This window comes from Sycon ciliatum, chromosome 1 (genome assembly GCF_964019385.1).
Source record: "Sycon ciliatum chromosome 1, ocSycCili1.1, whole genome shotgun sequence".
NCBI classification, from domain to species: domain Eukaryota; kingdom Metazoa; phylum Porifera; class Calcarea; order Leucosolenida; family Sycettidae; genus Sycon; species Sycon ciliatum.
In genome coordinates this window covers 79,559,584-79,577,242 of record NC_088643.1, presented here as the reverse complement: position 1 = coordinate 79,577,242, position 17,659 = coordinate 79,559,584, and the positions used below count along the sequence as shown (strand labels likewise).

Here is a 17,659-nt window from a genome sequence, read left to right as displayed (position 1 = left end):
GACCCTGGCCATACGTACAGTGCATACAGATGCAAGTTTGGGCACACATCACACAAGGCGTTTTGCTAGTGTACCTGTTCCTTTCTCTTGGCGTCATTCGTCTCGACTTCTGCCGTGAGCTCTCTATCTGCATCGTCAATGAAACCCTTGAGGCGATTGATCTCTTCCTACACAGGAAGATAGACATTATACAGCGAGGAAAGTCACAAGGCATGACCGCACAGTCAGAGTTTCAAACAGGAGACGGCAGGATCATTTTATTTCATTTGACAACAATCAAGTATATACCCATGGTAACGTTACACACACACACACACACACACACACACACACACACACACACACACACACACACACACACACACACACACACAAACACACACACACACATGCAGACGAGTGCACTTCAAAGAATAAAGTGGTCACGACAGAACACAGGATTACCTCGAGTGCCTGGTTTTCAGCTTGTTGCGTCTTGTACGTGAGCTCCAGTTTCTCATTCTCAGCCAGCACGTTACTCAGCTTGGCTTCCGCCCCTTGCAGCTGATGTCGATAGTCTTCAGCAACAGAGTTCTGAGTACTCGTAACAGAAGCAGCGCGTTGTTGTTCCAGCTCTCGCTGTGAATGAAACACACAAGTACACTATTAAGCGGACCACCGTGCTATGATAAGCTCACCAAAATGCTGGACACCATCACTAAACAAACTGTGTGTTCAACAGCCGGAGATATGAGCGGAACTCAAGTCTACATCTGCCACGTAGTCACGGCAGAGAGGTCGGATGGCCCACTCTGGTGTTTTACTCTTGGCACAAGTGACAAATCACTCGACTCTCCCAATTGGTGACCATGACGTTGCACCAAATGAGAAGATGTGTGTGCCGACAAACAAGGATTAGCACAATAGTCATGCAGGATTGGAGGATTGGAGTATGGAGTTCTTACAGGCAGTCCAACGGTAAAAGAGAAAACTTGATGCGCCAGCGGCAGGATTTCTCTAAAACACGAAATGTAGTGATCCCGAAAAGCTTGACCCGATGATTATGTGCTAACGTGGGAAGGGGAACCGCAAAAACAAACCTGCAACTCGGCATGACTCGCCATCGTGTTCGATATTTGCTTCTGAAGACTGTGGATTTGCTCATTCTTCACACAGAAAGCACAAAAAAGAAAACACTCACGGTTAGAAACCAGATGGATTCTCATAGCATGCATGAATTATTCGGAATCAAAGCACATTAAAACATCTGGCACATTCGTGCCAGGCTTAGCATATGCAAATAATAAGACAAGTATTACCAAACCAGACAGCTTTGTATAGCAATTGAGAATCATGCAGCAGTAGCAAATTGGCCATACCTGCTCCTTTTGCTTGATATTGTTCTTCTCTACTTCTTCAGCGAGCTCATTGTCCACCTCATCGATTATGCCCTGAAGACGACCAATTTCTTGCTGATAACAGAAAGAAGTCGAAGAAGAGGAAAACAGGAACAGAGGCAGACCATTGTCTTCCTTGGCTTGAAGCACATACCATGGCGTTCCCTAAGTCTGATCATATGCATGCTATCTGTGGGCACCCGGGCTAAACGCATTATGATTCAGACCGAATGCCATGCTAGGCACACTGCTGGTGATCACACAGGACTAATGCAACAGAAGTACTCGGTAACACCTACAAGCACACATGCAAGGAAGCAGCCAGCACTGGTCCAGCCGGTAGATTGCCGGTTGGGCTAGGCTGCCATTGGTTGGCTTTTGCACCCTAGCATCTATATGCGTCTATTCCTGTGCCGGAAAAAATCAGTACATGCGAGAGCCAGAGGAATACGACAAGAAAGAGAAGAATCATAGGTGGCTGGTGGTGCACAACCAATCGTGACACCGAGGAAAAGGCTTGCCATCACCTACTTGAGATTCAGAATGATGCTGAGTTAGGCTTGACAATTGGGCCTGCAAATCACTGAGGGCACTTTCCTATTGATGAAAACAAAAACAAGAGACAATGCGATAGAAAACCAATTTTATGAGCACAAAAAAAACAAAACAAAAACAGTACGATCTCACCCGAACAGACTGCTGTTGTGTCAAGAACTGAGAGCAAGGAAGTCGTTTATTTTACAGACATGTGAGTGTATATAGAGTGAAGAGTCAGGGGGCCATGCCCAGTAGAGCATGGCATCGTGTGTAGTACGGAGTAGTGCGAGGTCACGCACCGTCTATACGTGGCGACAGACAGGGGCCGTGAATGGGTGAAAGGATAAGTAGATACAGGATAGGACAACTGCCACCACGAGGCCATGGTATTGAGAATCCCAAACTCTGTTCTCCAGAACCATGTTGATGAAACGGGAAACTGTAGATGCATGCACTCATCACTATCATGCAGGGATTCGTAGATCTGCAGAAAAGTACAGTCCTGACACGTCAACTTGTCCACAAGGATAACTAGCCAAAGCACCTCACCTGATCCTGTGCTGCAGCTTGCCCTTGAGTGGCAGTTGAAAGTTGTTGCCTGAGATCATTGATGGTATCCTCCTAGAGGCAGTTGGAGCAGGATGAAAGCAGATATTGTATGTCAACGTTCTGGTTATGATAGCTATACTATGTTGCTGCAATAAGCAGTAGAATGACGTGCAATACAGTCTTGTTTCGCAAGACAACGGGGAATAGCAAAGGCAGCTGCGCAGGATCAGAATGGATTACTAACCTGCTCCTGCCGAGCACGTTTGTTCTTCTCCGATTCTTCAGAGAGCTCATTGTCCACCTCATCGATGATGGTCTGTAGTCGAAGGACCTCCGCCTATAACCAAAGTCAAGCAGTAACACATGAACGCATGCAAATGTTAATATTGGATAGACTGGTTTGGGCGGGAGGACCCAACTTCATGAGAGTGGTAGCCAGAATGCTGAACACACATGTTTACACACATTGAACTGCAGCACAATGCCTTCAGGTGGTACTTCCCGGTCGCATAATGCACCGAAGACATCTGTGATATTTAGTGCATGTTTCATTCAAGGGTCCACTGTATAGAAATGCCGGTACAACTGATCCCTGCCACAGGGCCTGAATGGCACACATCTGCCCAGGGGCAGCCCAATGCTTAAAAATGCTTACGGCCTGTGTTTGCTGGTCGCTTTTATGCTGCTGGCACGCAGCTTCTAGCTGCTGATTCTGAGATCTGACACTATTCAGCTTCTCCTCTGCTTCCTGGCACTGGCGCTGCAAGTCTTCAGAAACAGCATTTTGCGTTCTCTCAGTGGTTTGTTGCTCTAGCTCAAGCTACAGAGGGGTGATAACACAGAACAGAAAAGTAGAAAGCAGAACTAACTAAGAGAGGAAGAGAGCGAGAGAGAGAGAGAGAGAGAGACAGAGAGAGAGACAGAGAGAGAGAGAGAGAGAGAGACAGAGAGCGAGAGCGAGAGAGAGCGAGAGAGAGAGAGAGCGAGAGAGACACATGTCTGTCTTAAATTAAGGTAGCTCAAACCTTTTCAAAAACTTGTCTTTTGGACAGGTTTCTGCGCAGGCCGGAGGCAAAAATTACAACTGCAAGCTGGTGGTCTTAACTTGAAGTTTTGAGCAGAATTACAGCATCAACTGGTTTTCAAGTGCCCACTCAATCATCTTGAATCTGTTCTCAAGGAGCTGCTGGAGTTTTTCCTGATTTGAGCCAGTTGTCAAAAGGACGAAGTGGATAGAGATGTGATGGGCTGACACAACCCCAAGGGTTTACGTAACCCCATGGGCCGATGTAAACCCAATGGTCCATGTAAGCACATGGGCCAATGGCGATCATCAACTGAAAAAAAGCTGAATAATCTCCGTCCGATCCAAACCCAAACTACAGTTAATTTGAGAATTCATAGTTACCTGAAGCTGAGAGTATTGCTCAGACACATCAACAAGTTGCTTGCTCAGGTCGTCAATCCTACTCTCCTGTGCAGTAGTGTTGGAAATGATCAAAACACAGCACGTGTGTACAAGAATGTCAGATTGGGAACTCCCCCGATAAGCATCCATTTACTTTTGGAGAATCCTTCAAATAAAGTCTAAATGAGTCTAAATGAGATCGAGGAAAGGCTGAATATCGAAAGCTACCAGTCGTCTCAGGAATGGCGCCTGGTTAAATGAACAGATGGACATGATGATACAGCATGCTCCACCACATTGCTTTCTTGCATGGCAACACTGAGGCACTGACTCAAGTGTTGCCGTTCACAGTACCACTAGCAAGACGACAGGGCAGCAGGGTCTTTGTACCACTTACACACGTTTCCGAAACCATTCAAAGAAACTAGCAAGTGAAACACACAATGCGCACTCACCTGCTCCCTTCGCCTGGCGTCATTCTTGGCCACTTCATCAGTCAGCTCGCTGTCCACCTCGTCAACAATTCCCCGAAGTTTAGCTACTTCCTCCTGATAGCCAACAAGCACAGCATCAAAGCATCACTTCAAAATTGTATTCCAAAGTTGTAAAGTAACAGCAAACAGTTCAACACATCCTCTGGCACGTCTAAGGTGATATTGCACGTAAACCGGCAAACCAGGGGCTGTGGATTTTCACTGTACTGGCAAGGAGGTTTGCAAGCACGACCCTCTATCGACCAATGCAACGGACCTCCAACTCACAGGGAAATACTCGACAAGAGGCTATGCTCCAAGCGAGGTCTAAGGTGCATACATAGAGACTGTGCTTCTAACACCACTCTACTGCAATAGAGCTTTCAAACATGGAAGCAAGAAAACCTCCGTGCACAAAAGGTGAAGAGTGCTGATACAAATATGATAGAAATACATGTACTTGCATTCAATAGCAATTATGTGTACACTCACAGCTTGAGACTGCACGTTGAGTTTCAGCTGTGTACAGTCAGCCTCTAACTGCTCCTTTTCGGTTGACGTCTCTTTCAGCTTGATCTCAGCATCGACACACTGCTGTCTCAACTCAGCAGCGTGGGATTCCTGGCCGCTTCCAAGCGTATTGAGCTCGTACTGCAAGCGCTCGCATTTCTCTTCGGATTCCTGGAACTGCTTCTGCCAGATTTCGATGAGCTCAATGTGAGCAGCGATTGATACCTTCTGCTCATTGACTTCGCTGAGCAGCTTCTGACACTGCTCCTCCTTCTCCTGGCTTTGCGCTTGCCAACCCTTGGCACGGTCGACATGGGTGGCAACCACTTGCATCTGCTCATCTAGCTTAGCCTGCAGGCGCTTGCATTGCTCCTCCATTGGTTGATAATGATTCTTCTGCCACTCATCACTTGCTTCCTTCAAGTGCGCAGACTGCGACTCTCTCAGTGTGTCAAGCTCAGCCTGCAAGCTGTGGCACTGATTCTCAGCCTCCTGGCACTTTTCCTTCAGACGACTGACGGAGTTGCCTTGGGATGTGCACACATCCTGCTGCTCCTTCAGAGCATCCCTGGCTTTCCGGCAATCCTCTTCCATCTGCTGGTATTGCTGTTGCCACTGCTCTACAACATTTTCATGCGACGCAGCAGCTTCTTGAAGCTTTTGATTGACATTGTGCAAATTCTCCAGCTTATTCTTGGTTTCCTGCTCCTGTTGTTGCCATTGCTGCTCCATATCCTTGGCATGTGAAGAAGATGTGTCTTTCTGCACTTGTAGCTCGCTCTGTAGACTCTGACATCGCTCCTCTATATCCAAGCACTGTTGCTGCCATTGCTGAACAAGTTCATTTTGTGTCGCACTGGTTGCTTTCACCTGATCGAGTTCTTGTTGCAAAGAGCTGCATTGCTGCTGCGCTTCCTGCCACTTTGTCCGCCAGCCATTGCAAGCTTCATCCTGTGCTGACGCTGTGTGCTTCTGCTGGTCAAGCTCAGCCTGCAGCTGGCTACATTGACTGTCAGTTTCCTGCCACTTTTGCTGCCAATGGTTGCAACGCTCATCTTGCGCTGCAGCTGACTCGGTCTGTTCCTCCAGCTTGCTGAGCAGCAGCTGACATTGCTTGTTGCTATCAGTCCACTGTTGCTCCCAATGTTTGGCCTGATCAGATTCGCAGATAGATTCCTTCACCTGATCCAGTTCACTCTGATACTGCCGACATCTTCGGTCGGCGGCCGACGCGGTCTCCTGCAGGTGCATCATGGAGTCCTTCAGCTGCTCGTTGTCAGCCGTCAACTGTGCCAGCTGCGACTTGGCTTTCTCTAGTGCCGACTCCAGCTGATACAAGTCTTTCTCGGGCGCAGATGCCGGTTGCGAGTGTGCGTTCAACAGTTCTGCTTCTTTAGCAGCAAGCTGGGATGCTAGCTGGTCACACTTTGATTCGGCCTCCTTCAGTTTCTCTTGCCAGCAAGTGCAGACGTCATGCTGAACGGCAGCTTGCTCTTCTAGCATAGTGTTGACAGTGGTCAGGCGATTGCACTTCTTGTCCAGTACTGCACAGTCAGACAGCAACTGCTGGCATTGCTCCTCTAGCTCGATGCACCTGTCACGTAGCTCTCCGGCAGCATCTCCACTACCGCACAGTCCTGCCGCTGGTACTGATTCTGATGATTTGAGCAGTTGGATTTGTTGTCTCATTTCACCAGATTCCCGTTTCAGCTCGGCAATACGCTCTCTATAGTCAGTCTCCTGGGCCATCATGGCATCCTGTGCGTCGTTCAGGAAGTTGATTTGACTATTGAAGTTCTGTTCCACTTGTTGAAGGTGATGCTGATGTTGCTTGACTACACCGTCCAGCGTAGACTCGGAGTGCTGCAATTTCGTGCCTAGCTCTGCCAGCTCACACGTCAGCTTCTGGCAGCAGCAAGGCAGCTCTTCTGCCAATTCTGGAATGACATTGCAAGTGTACGGTGGTGGCTGCTGTGCAGGAACATCCACAGGGCTCTTCAGCTTGAGTTCTAGCTCTGCCTTCTCAAACTCCAGTCTCTGTGCTTTCTCAGAGAAGTTGGCCACTTCACACTCGAGAGCTTGGCATCTGGTTTCGAGTACCGAGTGCTCATTTTCCAAGAACTCAAACTGAGATGGAGACAGGACTGAGGCACTGATGCTTAGTTTCTTTGTGCCCTGAAATTGTTGTTGCAGTTGATCACACTCAGCCTGCAAATCACAGATCTTTTGGTTCATTTCGCCCGTCTCCGCTTGCCAACTTTGCCGTTCCTCCTGATGCCGTTTAGCAGCAATGACTGTATTCTCTTCCAGACAACATACCGTCTCAGCAAGGGAGGATATTTCTGCCTGCAAAACAAGCTTCTCCTCTTCGATGACTTGTTCGTGACTATGGTCGTGCTCAGTCATTGAACCTACATCCGCTGTCAGTTTCTGCTGCTGCTGCTGCTGCTGTTGGCTGACTTCTTCTCGCTGCTTGTCCATGGCATCCCTGATCTCCTGGTCCATGGCAGCCCTGATCTCATCATGACTCTGCTGCATCTGTTGCGTCTTCAAGTCCACTTCTGCTTGCCACTTCTGTCGCTCCTGGTCGAATTCCTCGCTCTGCTTTTCCAAAGCTGCTCTGGTCTCCTGGTCATACTGTTGGACTTGCTGAGCCATAGAAACTAGCTCTGTTTGCAAGTTTGTGCGTTCCTCAGAGAATGCATGGCTCTGCTGCTCCAATGACAATCGATTCTCGTCTTCTACTTGTTGGAGCTTCTCAGCCATAGCATCCAGTTCAGCTTGCCAGCGCTGGCGCTCCTCTTCCACAAGCTCTCTACTGGCTTGCTGTTGATCGAGCTGTTGCCTCTCCTCTTCCAATGTCTGGAGCCTCTCAGCCATCGCGGAAACTTCAAGTTTCCAGCCGTCACGCTCCTGGCAGACCTCTTCAAGTTGCTGCTGGAGCATTGCTTGCTGTCCATTGTCATTGCTACCCTGCTGGGCAGCTTCCATCTCTGAAAGAAGTGCATCCTGAGCAAGACAATATAGACAACAGCACAGAGACAAGTTCAACACACGGCCAGATAAACAGCTGACCAGTCATTGGCACACTCGTGAATACAACAGCAAAGTAGACCAGCGCTGATAGCGCCACAAACACTGGACGTGCTCTCGAAAGTGGCCCTGTTATATGAGCTGTTACGTTCACGAGACAATGTTTCACCAAGCTGCAACAGGGTAGGTGGTCCTATCAGCAAATAGACTTCGTTACTAATGCACAAACATACAGCAATAAAAATTATAAAATGCAATTCACACCAAAGAAAAAAACAGTTGAGATTGGAGAGAAAAGGCAGCCTTGATAACCACAAAAAGATTACCTTCTCTTCTAGCTGGATTTCCAAATCCGATACAAGATTCCGTCCAAACTGCACGAAAAGATGACAAACGAGAAGTGAAGATGTTCTGCTTATTTAAACGCAGCACTTGCTCGTCCAGAACAAAGTGGAATAAAGGGTTAAAAAAAACAAAAACAAATACAGCTGCAAGCAAAGCACACACATACTGTAGTAAGAGACAGAAAGCGCTTTTAGGCATGGTTCAAACATGTAGGCATCACTGCTATCAGTACTTTGTATGCATCAAACACAATATGGGCCGAAGTCAGCTAAAACATGTCTTTGGGGTTTCGTAAATTTGTTGGAGACATGACGGAATGAAGAATTGTTTCTGTCGAGTGCATTAACGCTGTGCTTCATTCATCAACTGGTGGCGATAGTAACTTGTCGAACTTTGTTCTCACACTTGTGTGGTGGTCTAGTTCAAGCAGCTGGCGAGCAAAGTGACAATTTTCTGGAACAAAAAAATGAAAAAATTCACTCGATTGGTGAATCTGGATTGAGTGCGAGCAGACGATGTGGTCCGAGCAACGCTGGCCCAATCAAACAAAGGAAGGGTGTAGTACGCAAAAGGTACGCATATCGTACAAAGATTCTGCGAAAGCTGTCAAAAAACGTCAAAGCCCATTTCCACTCCAGCCACTCCCGGTGTGGTCGGATTGCACTCCAAGTACACCTACTCCGGATTCGGCCAAGTGATAAATTGTGTGCACACTAGAAAAGTCATGGCTTGAAAGTATTCAAAGCAAACAAAGTGTAAACATGAAAGAAATTAAGACCTACTGCCTCCAATTTGACCATATTCTGTTGAAGTTCGCTAAATTCTTCTTCCTGAACACAACAGAAGCAACAAAGAAGGATATTCAATCAACTTACTTCATACCAGTAAGTAGTATAAGAAAAAATCCACCCCAACTAACATCTGACGCCTGATCATGGGGTGGTGGCGTCCCATGGAAGCGAAAAGGCAGTTCTCGACCCTCCCTGTACACGAACCCGTGCACTAAAAAAAAACCATATTGTCAAGTGCCGATAGAGTGCCCCACCTTTGTGGGAATGGAATATGACTGTCCCACTGTATTGTTCTGCCATGTTGAGCTGCATTGCAGGAGCTGCTTGAAAGTGTTAAATATATGTATGTATCATACCAACCACTGAGCTATGGTGTAGCTGTCATCCAATGTGTCATACTCTTTGACCTTTTTCCAGTGTTGAGGATCAATACCCCTGTCCCGGTGTGGGCACAACACTCGTGTCATGCAAGCAGTAAGGTGTGACCAGCTCTGGGTTTGCATTGTACAGCACCTTGCAGAGATCTCTCCTCTGTCGCGCCCCACAAACATACCACAGAAGGGATTAATTCACTCTTTCCCCTTTTGATCTCCATCAGCCCAATGAATACGCCTTGGTACCAATTACACGTGACGGTCAGGTAAATGTATCCACAAACAATTGAACACAGCATAGCACGGTCTCATTGCAACATGGAGAAAGAAAAGAACAATGCAATCGCATGATGAGTGACAGTACTGCACTGAGTGGTAATGATGAATGGAGAAACGCAGCCTACCTTCTCCTGCAACGCCTGCTGCAACTCCTCATTCTTCTGATTGAGCTCCTCAATGGTCGCTGCTGTGCCCAGTGAAAAGTCGACAACACCTGCCTCGCTTTCAAACTCCACTTCTTCTCTTGACTGATTGATGCAACATTGACAAGCGAAGAAAAGTATACAATGCAGAGTTAAATCAAACCAAGCCCATACATACAATCACACAATGGGGTGTGTTACATTAGAGTCCGTATCATTGATATAATTAGGTACATGTTCTTTGTGTGAACTGCAATGCTGCACTGTTGCTTTGTACATGTACTTCCCCTTCTCTGTAGTTCCGCAGTTCTGAAGTATAGACATTACTTATGTCATTCCTTTCCGTGTGCACGCATGCGCTAGTGCTTGCATGCTACATTGTACAGTATAGTCTAGTACTCGAGTAGACCCCTGTAGTGCGTAGCATCTGCTACTATGCCACTGTGTCATGCTCTTAAAGGGGAAGTTAAGTCTGAAATCAAATTTTCACCAATTGTAGTCTTCGGGGTGCTGAGTCGAATGGTCTTGGTCCGAGGAAGCGGAGATGCTCCCTTCCTCCTTTTTTTTCCCAATCGAACTTGTGCACTCCCACCGAAACTGGGTGACTGAGCCCTACTAGATGAAGATTTGCATGCAAAATGTCACTAAAAGCGCCATGTCGTTCTTATAAAAGCACGGATGACCGCGATTGGCCCATATGTTGCAGTCTTTTGGACGCTGAGTCGACTGGTTTTGGTCCGAAAAGGCTGCGATGCAGCGTTCCTCCTTTATTCCCAATCGAACATGGTTGAACAAGCGGTCACGTGCTCCTGCGTACACCAGTCACCTCGTCACCGTGCCTGCAGGGTACAACTTACTAGCGTGTTTGACCTTTTTTGGGTGCAGTCCTGTCACTCGAGTTGAACTCGAGTTGAACCTTGGTGTGAAAGTTGTCGCCTGCTGGCACGGTGACCAGGTGATTTGGGCACCCAGGAGCACGTGACCGCTTGTTCAACCATGTTCGATTGGGAATAAAGGAGGAACGCTGCATCGCAGCCTTTTCGGACCAAAACCAGTCGACTCAGCGTCCAAAAACTACAACATATGGGCCAATCGCGGTCATCCGTGCTTTTATAAGAACGACATGGCGCTTTTAGTGACATTTTGCATACAAATCCCCATCTAGTAGGGCGCAGTCACCCAGTTTCGGTGGAAGTGCGCGAGTTCGATTAGGAATAAAGGAGGAAGGGCGCGTCTCAGCTTTCTCGGACCAAGACCATTCGACTCAGCACCCCGAAGACTACAACTGGTGAAAATTTGATTTTAGCCTTAACTTCCCCTTTAAAGTCATCACCACTACTATTACTACTCTTGCATTGATGCAGAATAGGATTCTTTGCCTCAATACATATCCATGTGTTGCTGTTGGTAGCTTGGTGTGGGCTCCCCGAGACGAGAGAACAATACACAACGATGAACATCTTCTAGATTTAACTCTATAAGTACCTTTGAGCTGACTAGGGGATCGAGCTTCTTGGAGTCGCGTCGACGTGTTGTGACCGCTGGTAGAGCAGAACTGAAATGAAGAGCGGGCAATGGAAAAGAAAAGGCATTGAAATAACTTACAAAAGGTGGCTATAAGCTGCAGCAGTCGTTTTAAAACAAAATATAGTCATTCACTGTAGTGCAAGGAGAGTGTCACTTACAATAAGGAATTAACAGGAAGATGGGGTGGAAAGAAAGGCATTTGCGACAACGAAGGCAACTATTTCAGTGTGTTTTATTGGTATCGGTGTGGCACAACAAGACAATGTCCGTTACATAACTGTATCTACATTAACTTGACCGCTACTCAAATTTCCGCCGCATAATTGTATGCACTGACTACCCGAGCCATGCTCACCCGATATTCTAACATTCACATTGGGCCCACTACTCACTTGCACGCGTGACACCGCACACCACTATACTCTATGCAGTGCGAACAGTGGCAGAGCTAGCTTACATGGAATTCCGGAAGCTGGAGGACAACACATTATTGGAGTCATCCCCACCATCTGAATCAGCCTCCATGGCATGCTTGGCAAAGAATTCTGGGCACAGGGTGTGCCGACGTTTGTCCTCCTGAAAACACACAAATAACAAATGCAGTGTATTTCACTTCTATCGCTAGGCTGAGATGCAAAAACAATAATAAGGTGGTCATTCACACCGGTACATCTGTTTTACAATTAATTTTTTTGTAATCCCAAGGACAGATGATTAATGCTGCAGCTTGCCAGCTGCGCATGTGTACAAGTTGCTATGCTCGGCATTGTTGGAAATCAACGACCAGTGTTAACAAACGATGTACAGAATGATATTAAACTGCCCTGCCAGTAAACATGTTCAATGTCATGTTACAAATAAAAAAATGGGGAAAGTGTACTACTGTAACAAAGGCATTGAACCTACCCTAACTACTGCGATAGGGTACAGAGATTCATGTACGAGCAATCTTCATAAGTTAACCCTTTACCGGTCTACCATAAGCGAATCGATACTATAGTATTGGTACGTTTGGCCCTCATTTTTTTGGGGTCTTGTTGCTAGGAGACAGCTAAAATGGCGCTCTACGCGTAGCTGAGGTCCAAGACTTTCTGATGATGTACAAAACAACCATGCTTACCATACAAATGTTTGCCGTATCGATCGACTGAAGTTTGTTGAAATTGGAAAAGACGACCATCCGCCATGCGCGCATTTCGAGAATGCGAGTGCATCTCTTGGGGCCGTGTTTGACAAGCGTTCTGAGATCAGTAACATCACCAGTCCAGGCTGGATCTGCCGGGAGGTTTTGCAGTGTAGTGTGTTGAGAAAAAGAGCTCCGTTGAGTCCTGCTAGTTCAAAAATATATCGTCCACGAATGAAGAAACAAAATTCTCCAAACAGAGAGGAAGCCTTCTTGCTGCCGACACGGCGACAGCGACTGTCACAAGGACTCGTCAGGTGCGATCAGCTGATTCGCCTGGCCGTGAGAATCACGGCATGCGTAAGCTTGCGCCTGAGTACTCATCTGAGCGAGAGTGAATCTGAAGCGAGCAGCGCTGAGATGAACAAACCGAAACTGCGAAATCGTGGAATGGGAATTGCTGCTGCTGGCGTATCGCCGATGGCGAGGTGTTGGTGTTCAATGGCGGTATTGTAGAGAGCCTACATTTCTTGTAAAGACGTAGCCCTTACCTGATTGTTTATCGTACGACTTCAGCTCCATCACGAACTTGGTATGCCCTTCGTGCTGTGATATTCGTGTATTTCAGTCGCAATTGTATTTTCTCTCAACTTGAAGGGCTACCATGGGCCCTATCCTTGCCTGGACCTAATCATATTTGAATTTTCTGGACGCGTTCAGGCATACAGATTTTGAAAATATATGGTTTACCCATACCTACATCACATGGTTCTTGAGTTATTGCTGGTTGTGTGTACATGTATTTGCGTGACCACCCCTCACATACATTGAGTTAGACCGGCAAAGGGTTAAAGTAGTTTGAGGGACAGAAGCACATGTTCAGTAGTCACAAGTCTGCTGGCACTGGAAGCTGGAAAGACATCATTACCTTGTTTTTTCGGCGCTTCACCACAACGGCCTTTGGCTGGATGATGCGTGCTTCCAATATCTTGATCTGATCACTTCTGTGTGTATCTCGCTGATGAAGAAGAGAATGTGAAAGATCAGATGAGAATGTCAGGCATACGTTGGCCTTTTTGTTAACTTGATTCAAGCAAATGGCTGCATGCACTATGTATGCAAGCTGTTTGGATCATAACTTTCGTCTCCCTTTATCACTTGTGACAATCTTAGGCTTACTGGAAAGTAAGCTCTTGGCAAGAGGAACACACTGGTGCAAAGTTCAACAGCTAGAGTGCAAGTACAGTAGAGTGCCGATTATCCACAACCCCGGGGCTGTCTCCAGGGGTTCGGATGAGGAACATGTTCGGATAAGGGAGCGACCACACATCCATCAAAAACATGCATATCCCCTCATGTTTTCATAATTTGCCTGAATCCAGTGTCATCGTAACCTACCTCTTGTTGGAGCATGGCAACCTGGCGACGCAGCTCCGCCAGCTCGCGGTGATAACGCTTGAGCTGTGCGGCTTCTGTCATGACCTTGACAAGATACAAATCAACAGGCCACACACACACGCGTGCGCGCATACACACAATATACGCAATTATACAACCTGCTAGTCAACATAACGATGTGAATGTGGAGGAAAAAACATCAAAGCCATAGTTCTTGCCGTTCATAACTCGATAGTGAGAAAGCGTGCGTTCCACGTGAATAGGCAGGCCAAATTACCACACTCTGATAACCATGCGTATCACTCTCTCAGTATTGACTCCCATTGATTTTCGCTATACCTAAGCAGTCAAATATTCCTGCATAGTTCACTCCTTAGGGCTATATTGACTGCTTATATTTGACTGCTTATGGGTTGCGCAGTTGAACGGTGCCTAGTGCAGCATGGTCATTGTATGAGTACTCAGAGTAGGTGATCAGGGTGATGGTGCAACGGTTGTGCAATCATAAAACCGGGATTCATGAGGTAATCGTTCTGGAATTTGAAATACGGACTGTTTGTCGTGATAAATCTAATATTGACTTCGTACTTGGTCAGTATAGGAAATAAAAGCCTCGTAAAAAACCTCAGCTTCGCCTCGGTCTTTTACTTGGCTTTTATTTCCTATATTGGCCTCGTACTCAGTCAATATTAGATACATATCACCAACATAATCATTTGCAATCTTCTTCTTCAAAAGTAACAAGCTTCACCTCATTGACCACTGGCTTGTTCTTGATAGTTTTGGCACGGGTAGCAAACTGCAGGCATACGTACACAAGCAACAGCAGTTGGTTCAGCGCATACACACACACACACACACACACACACACACACACACGCGCGCGCGCGCACACACATGCGCACACACACACGCGCACACACACAATACTGTTCCAGCAGTAAAGACTTTACATGTACATGTACATTGAAAGAAGTGCCAGAAAAAATACATTTGTACAGTAAATGAAGGATCATGTCTTTCGAGACCAGTCACTTTAGACCCCCAACTAACTTATATCTCAGAATGCATTTGACTGCAAAGACCTGTTTTCCATGCACCATAGGGTGGTTGCTAAAGACAGATGTCACAGTACAACGGCAGATAAATAGAAATGTAAAGCAAGTCAGTATTTTATCACCACCCCCCCCCCCCCCCCCCCCCCACACACACACACACAGATCATTGTCACTGCACGTACCCGCAGTGTGCCAATAGTCTCCTCAATACTCGCTGGTGTGGCTGCACACAAGATTGCGGTACGTGCATTGCCACCAAGTGATGTCTGCAGTATCCTGGTCAGTTTACTGTCACGGAAGGGAATGTGTGAGCTGCAAAAGAACACGCAAGTCACAGATAACAGAGACAGAGATAAGAAAACAATAGAGAAGGGAATGTCAGCAACACATGACACCTACCTTCGTTAAGACTAGGAGCTGAGGAACATGTTGGACACTTCACAATGATGCTTTCACTCAGCCCCCCCCCCCCCCCCCCACACACACCCTGTTAAACAGTGCACGCTACATATAACAGAATTCATAAGAGCAATGACTTACTGATCTCCATCTGCGATTTTGTTGATGACATTACTGAGAATAAAGAGACTTCTGTTTATAAACCCTCCTTCCTTGAGCCGCATTCCTGCACAATACACAACAGCAGATGGGAATTAGACAAGTAGCAAATTGAGCTTGAGATCTTCTGATTTTGATCTGTGCCGTGTACATGTGTGTGTGTGTGTGTGTGTGTGTGTGTGTGTGTGTGTGTGTGTGTGTGTGCGTGTGTGTGTGTGTGTGCGCGCGCGAGAGAGAGAGAGAGAGAGAGAGAGAGAGAGAGAGAGGGAGAGAGAGAGAGAGAGAGAGAGAGAGAGAGAGAGAGAGGGACGGGGAGGAGATTTGTGGAGCGGCCAGTCATCTTACCATCAGCACCCGTTGCAGACGCTCTTTCAGATCCAGCCAAGTCAACCAGATTCTGTCAAAAACAAAAACAAAATTGAAAACAATAAAGAACCATGGACTAAAACTGTACTGACACAAGCCAGATGTAAAGTCATCACTCTGCAAGACTTAGTGGTCAGCTCAAAAAAGCTGATTTGTCCGAAGAAAAGGATCATTCATACTACAGTCAGACCTCGTTTATCCGGATCCCTCGCCATCCGGAAGAAAATCGCTGGTTACCGATGTGCAGCATATGTTATGCATACAACATAACCGGACCTCGCGACCCGCATACCGGTGCATGATTTTGTGTGCAAACTGGTTAAAATGTGTACAAAAAGCTTCGTCGTATCCGGTTGCATGTGGCTGGCTAGCGATTGGAGAAGCTAGTGTCAGGGAGTTGTACAAGCAAATGAGGTCCTTGACCTGCTGGGTGTATGCGGACAGCACTCAGTTGCATGCACTTGTCATTGTTCTCCCTTGTTTTACATACTGGGCACGCTAGTTGTACTGCATAGGACCTGTCTACATGTATGTACGATGTCACAACTTTTGACATGCCACATGCATATACAGTATGTGTGTTCAGTTATCCGGTTCCCTCGCCTATCCGGATGGTTTTGTGGAAAACAGATGTGTGCGGTTAAGCGAGGTCTGACTGTAGTAGTAGGTAGAAGCAGGCCAATGCACTCAGTTCAAATAACTGGTGTCAAAGATGGACACAAAAAAACTTTGCATGTGGAACAAGAGGGCATACTCACCAAGGTTGCAACGCGAATGGCATCATCTGAGGTTTCAACGGCTTCTTCGCATTCGCGACTCTCAATAGTCTGCAACCACATGCAATCACATACACAGAAATATATTGAATAAAACATCTTGCTAAGCTGTGTGTGTGCCAGCAGCCGGGGACATGAAACAATGACTTCCAAATGTGTGGTGTTTTGTCAAAGTGTCAGAGTGAAAAACAATGTTATGAATATTGGATAGCCAAGTACGTATTCTCTTTCATTCTCCTTTCTTCTCTCGGGTTGTTGCCTGTTCTACACGGTCAAAGCGTTGTGCAACTTGCGATGCTGCTGAACGCCGCAAACACCCCAAACACCCAGCACTAAAGCGTGACTGCCGCAAAAATCATGCCAAGTCTTCCAAGGCCATGGAAGCAAAATCCATTGGGGGACATAGGCAAGCACCTGGAAAATCATCAGGGGCGTCGGTTTCTGTCATGGTGGGTGACGATGACCCCTCAGCCTTGAAGCGCCTGCAGGAAGAGCTTGGGCTGGTTGAGAAGAGCTCCGATCTCAACCATGTGAAGAAAAATCTCGGGAACAGGCTTTATGAGCTGAAGAAGAACGAGCACAAGGAATTGTCGGAGGTCATTCGGTATGTGCAAAAGTGTTTCGCGTACGCCATTGCATAAAACCGCAATTATCCAGCCGCATTGAAAGCCGTTTTCCATGCGTGCGTGCCACAGTATGAATGGCGATCATTCCGCCTGCGGCACATGGTGTGGCTACAACAGCAAACAAGACACCTATCAGTCTATCACCACCAAAGCCTAACCTGTGGCAAGGATCTGCCCTCGCCAACCACCAGAGCCGCTTTGCAGAAGTCGTTCTGCCTCTATGCGGAGTGCTTGGCCAAGCTGGCATCTTACGGCAGTACGCAGGCCAACGAAAGTCTGAACAACATCATCGCCAGCAAGCAGCCCAAGTCGAGGAGCTATGGCAGCTCCCCATCTTTCAAGATCCGTGCAGGTGCTGCAATTGCCCAGAAGAACCTGGGATACACTTATGTGTCCAAGGTAATGGAGC

At 47.0% G+C, this 17,659-nt stretch overlaps 1 protein-coding gene across 1 annotated transcript in view; it reads right to left on the bottom strand.

Annotated features, from left to right (window-relative positions):
- LOC135805712 (uncharacterized) overlaps positions 1-17,659 on the bottom strand; it is a 37,290-nt gene that overhangs the window by 6,730 nt on the left and 12,901 nt on the right. The window contains exons 9-31 of the mRNA XM_065319797.1: positions 16,607-16,675; positions 15,828-15,879; positions 15,465-15,549; positions 15,107-15,236; positions 14,618-14,665; positions 13,867-13,950; positions 13,397-13,486; positions 11,803-11,921; positions 11,304-11,373; positions 9,801-9,923; positions 9,014-9,061; positions 8,213-8,260; positions 4,836-7,862; positions 4,326-4,418; positions 3,871-3,936; positions 3,118-3,282; positions 2,707-2,799; positions 2,463-2,534; positions 1,908-1,973; positions 1,359-1,451; positions 1,080-1,145; positions 445-618; positions 75-167 (exon numbers count right to left, since the gene is read on the bottom strand). Coding sequence (XP_065175869.1) covers positions 75-167; positions 445-618; positions 1,080-1,145; positions 1,359-1,451; positions 1,908-1,973; positions 2,463-2,534; positions 2,707-2,799; positions 3,118-3,282; positions 3,871-3,936; positions 4,326-4,418; positions 4,836-7,862; positions 8,213-8,260; positions 9,014-9,061; positions 9,801-9,923; positions 11,304-11,373; positions 11,803-11,921; positions 13,397-13,486; positions 13,867-13,950; positions 14,618-14,665; positions 15,107-15,236; positions 15,465-15,549; positions 15,828-15,879; positions 16,607-16,675 — 4,974 coding nt within the window. The remainder of the gene's footprint in view (positions 1-74; positions 168-444; positions 619-1,079; positions 1,146-1,358; positions 1,452-1,907; positions 1,974-2,462; positions 2,535-2,706; positions 2,800-3,117; positions 3,283-3,870; positions 3,937-4,325; positions 4,419-4,835; positions 7,863-8,212; positions 8,261-9,013; positions 9,062-9,800; positions 9,924-11,303; positions 11,374-11,802; positions 11,922-13,396; positions 13,487-13,866; positions 13,951-14,617; positions 14,666-15,106; positions 15,237-15,464; positions 15,550-15,827; positions 15,880-16,606; positions 16,676-17,659) is intronic.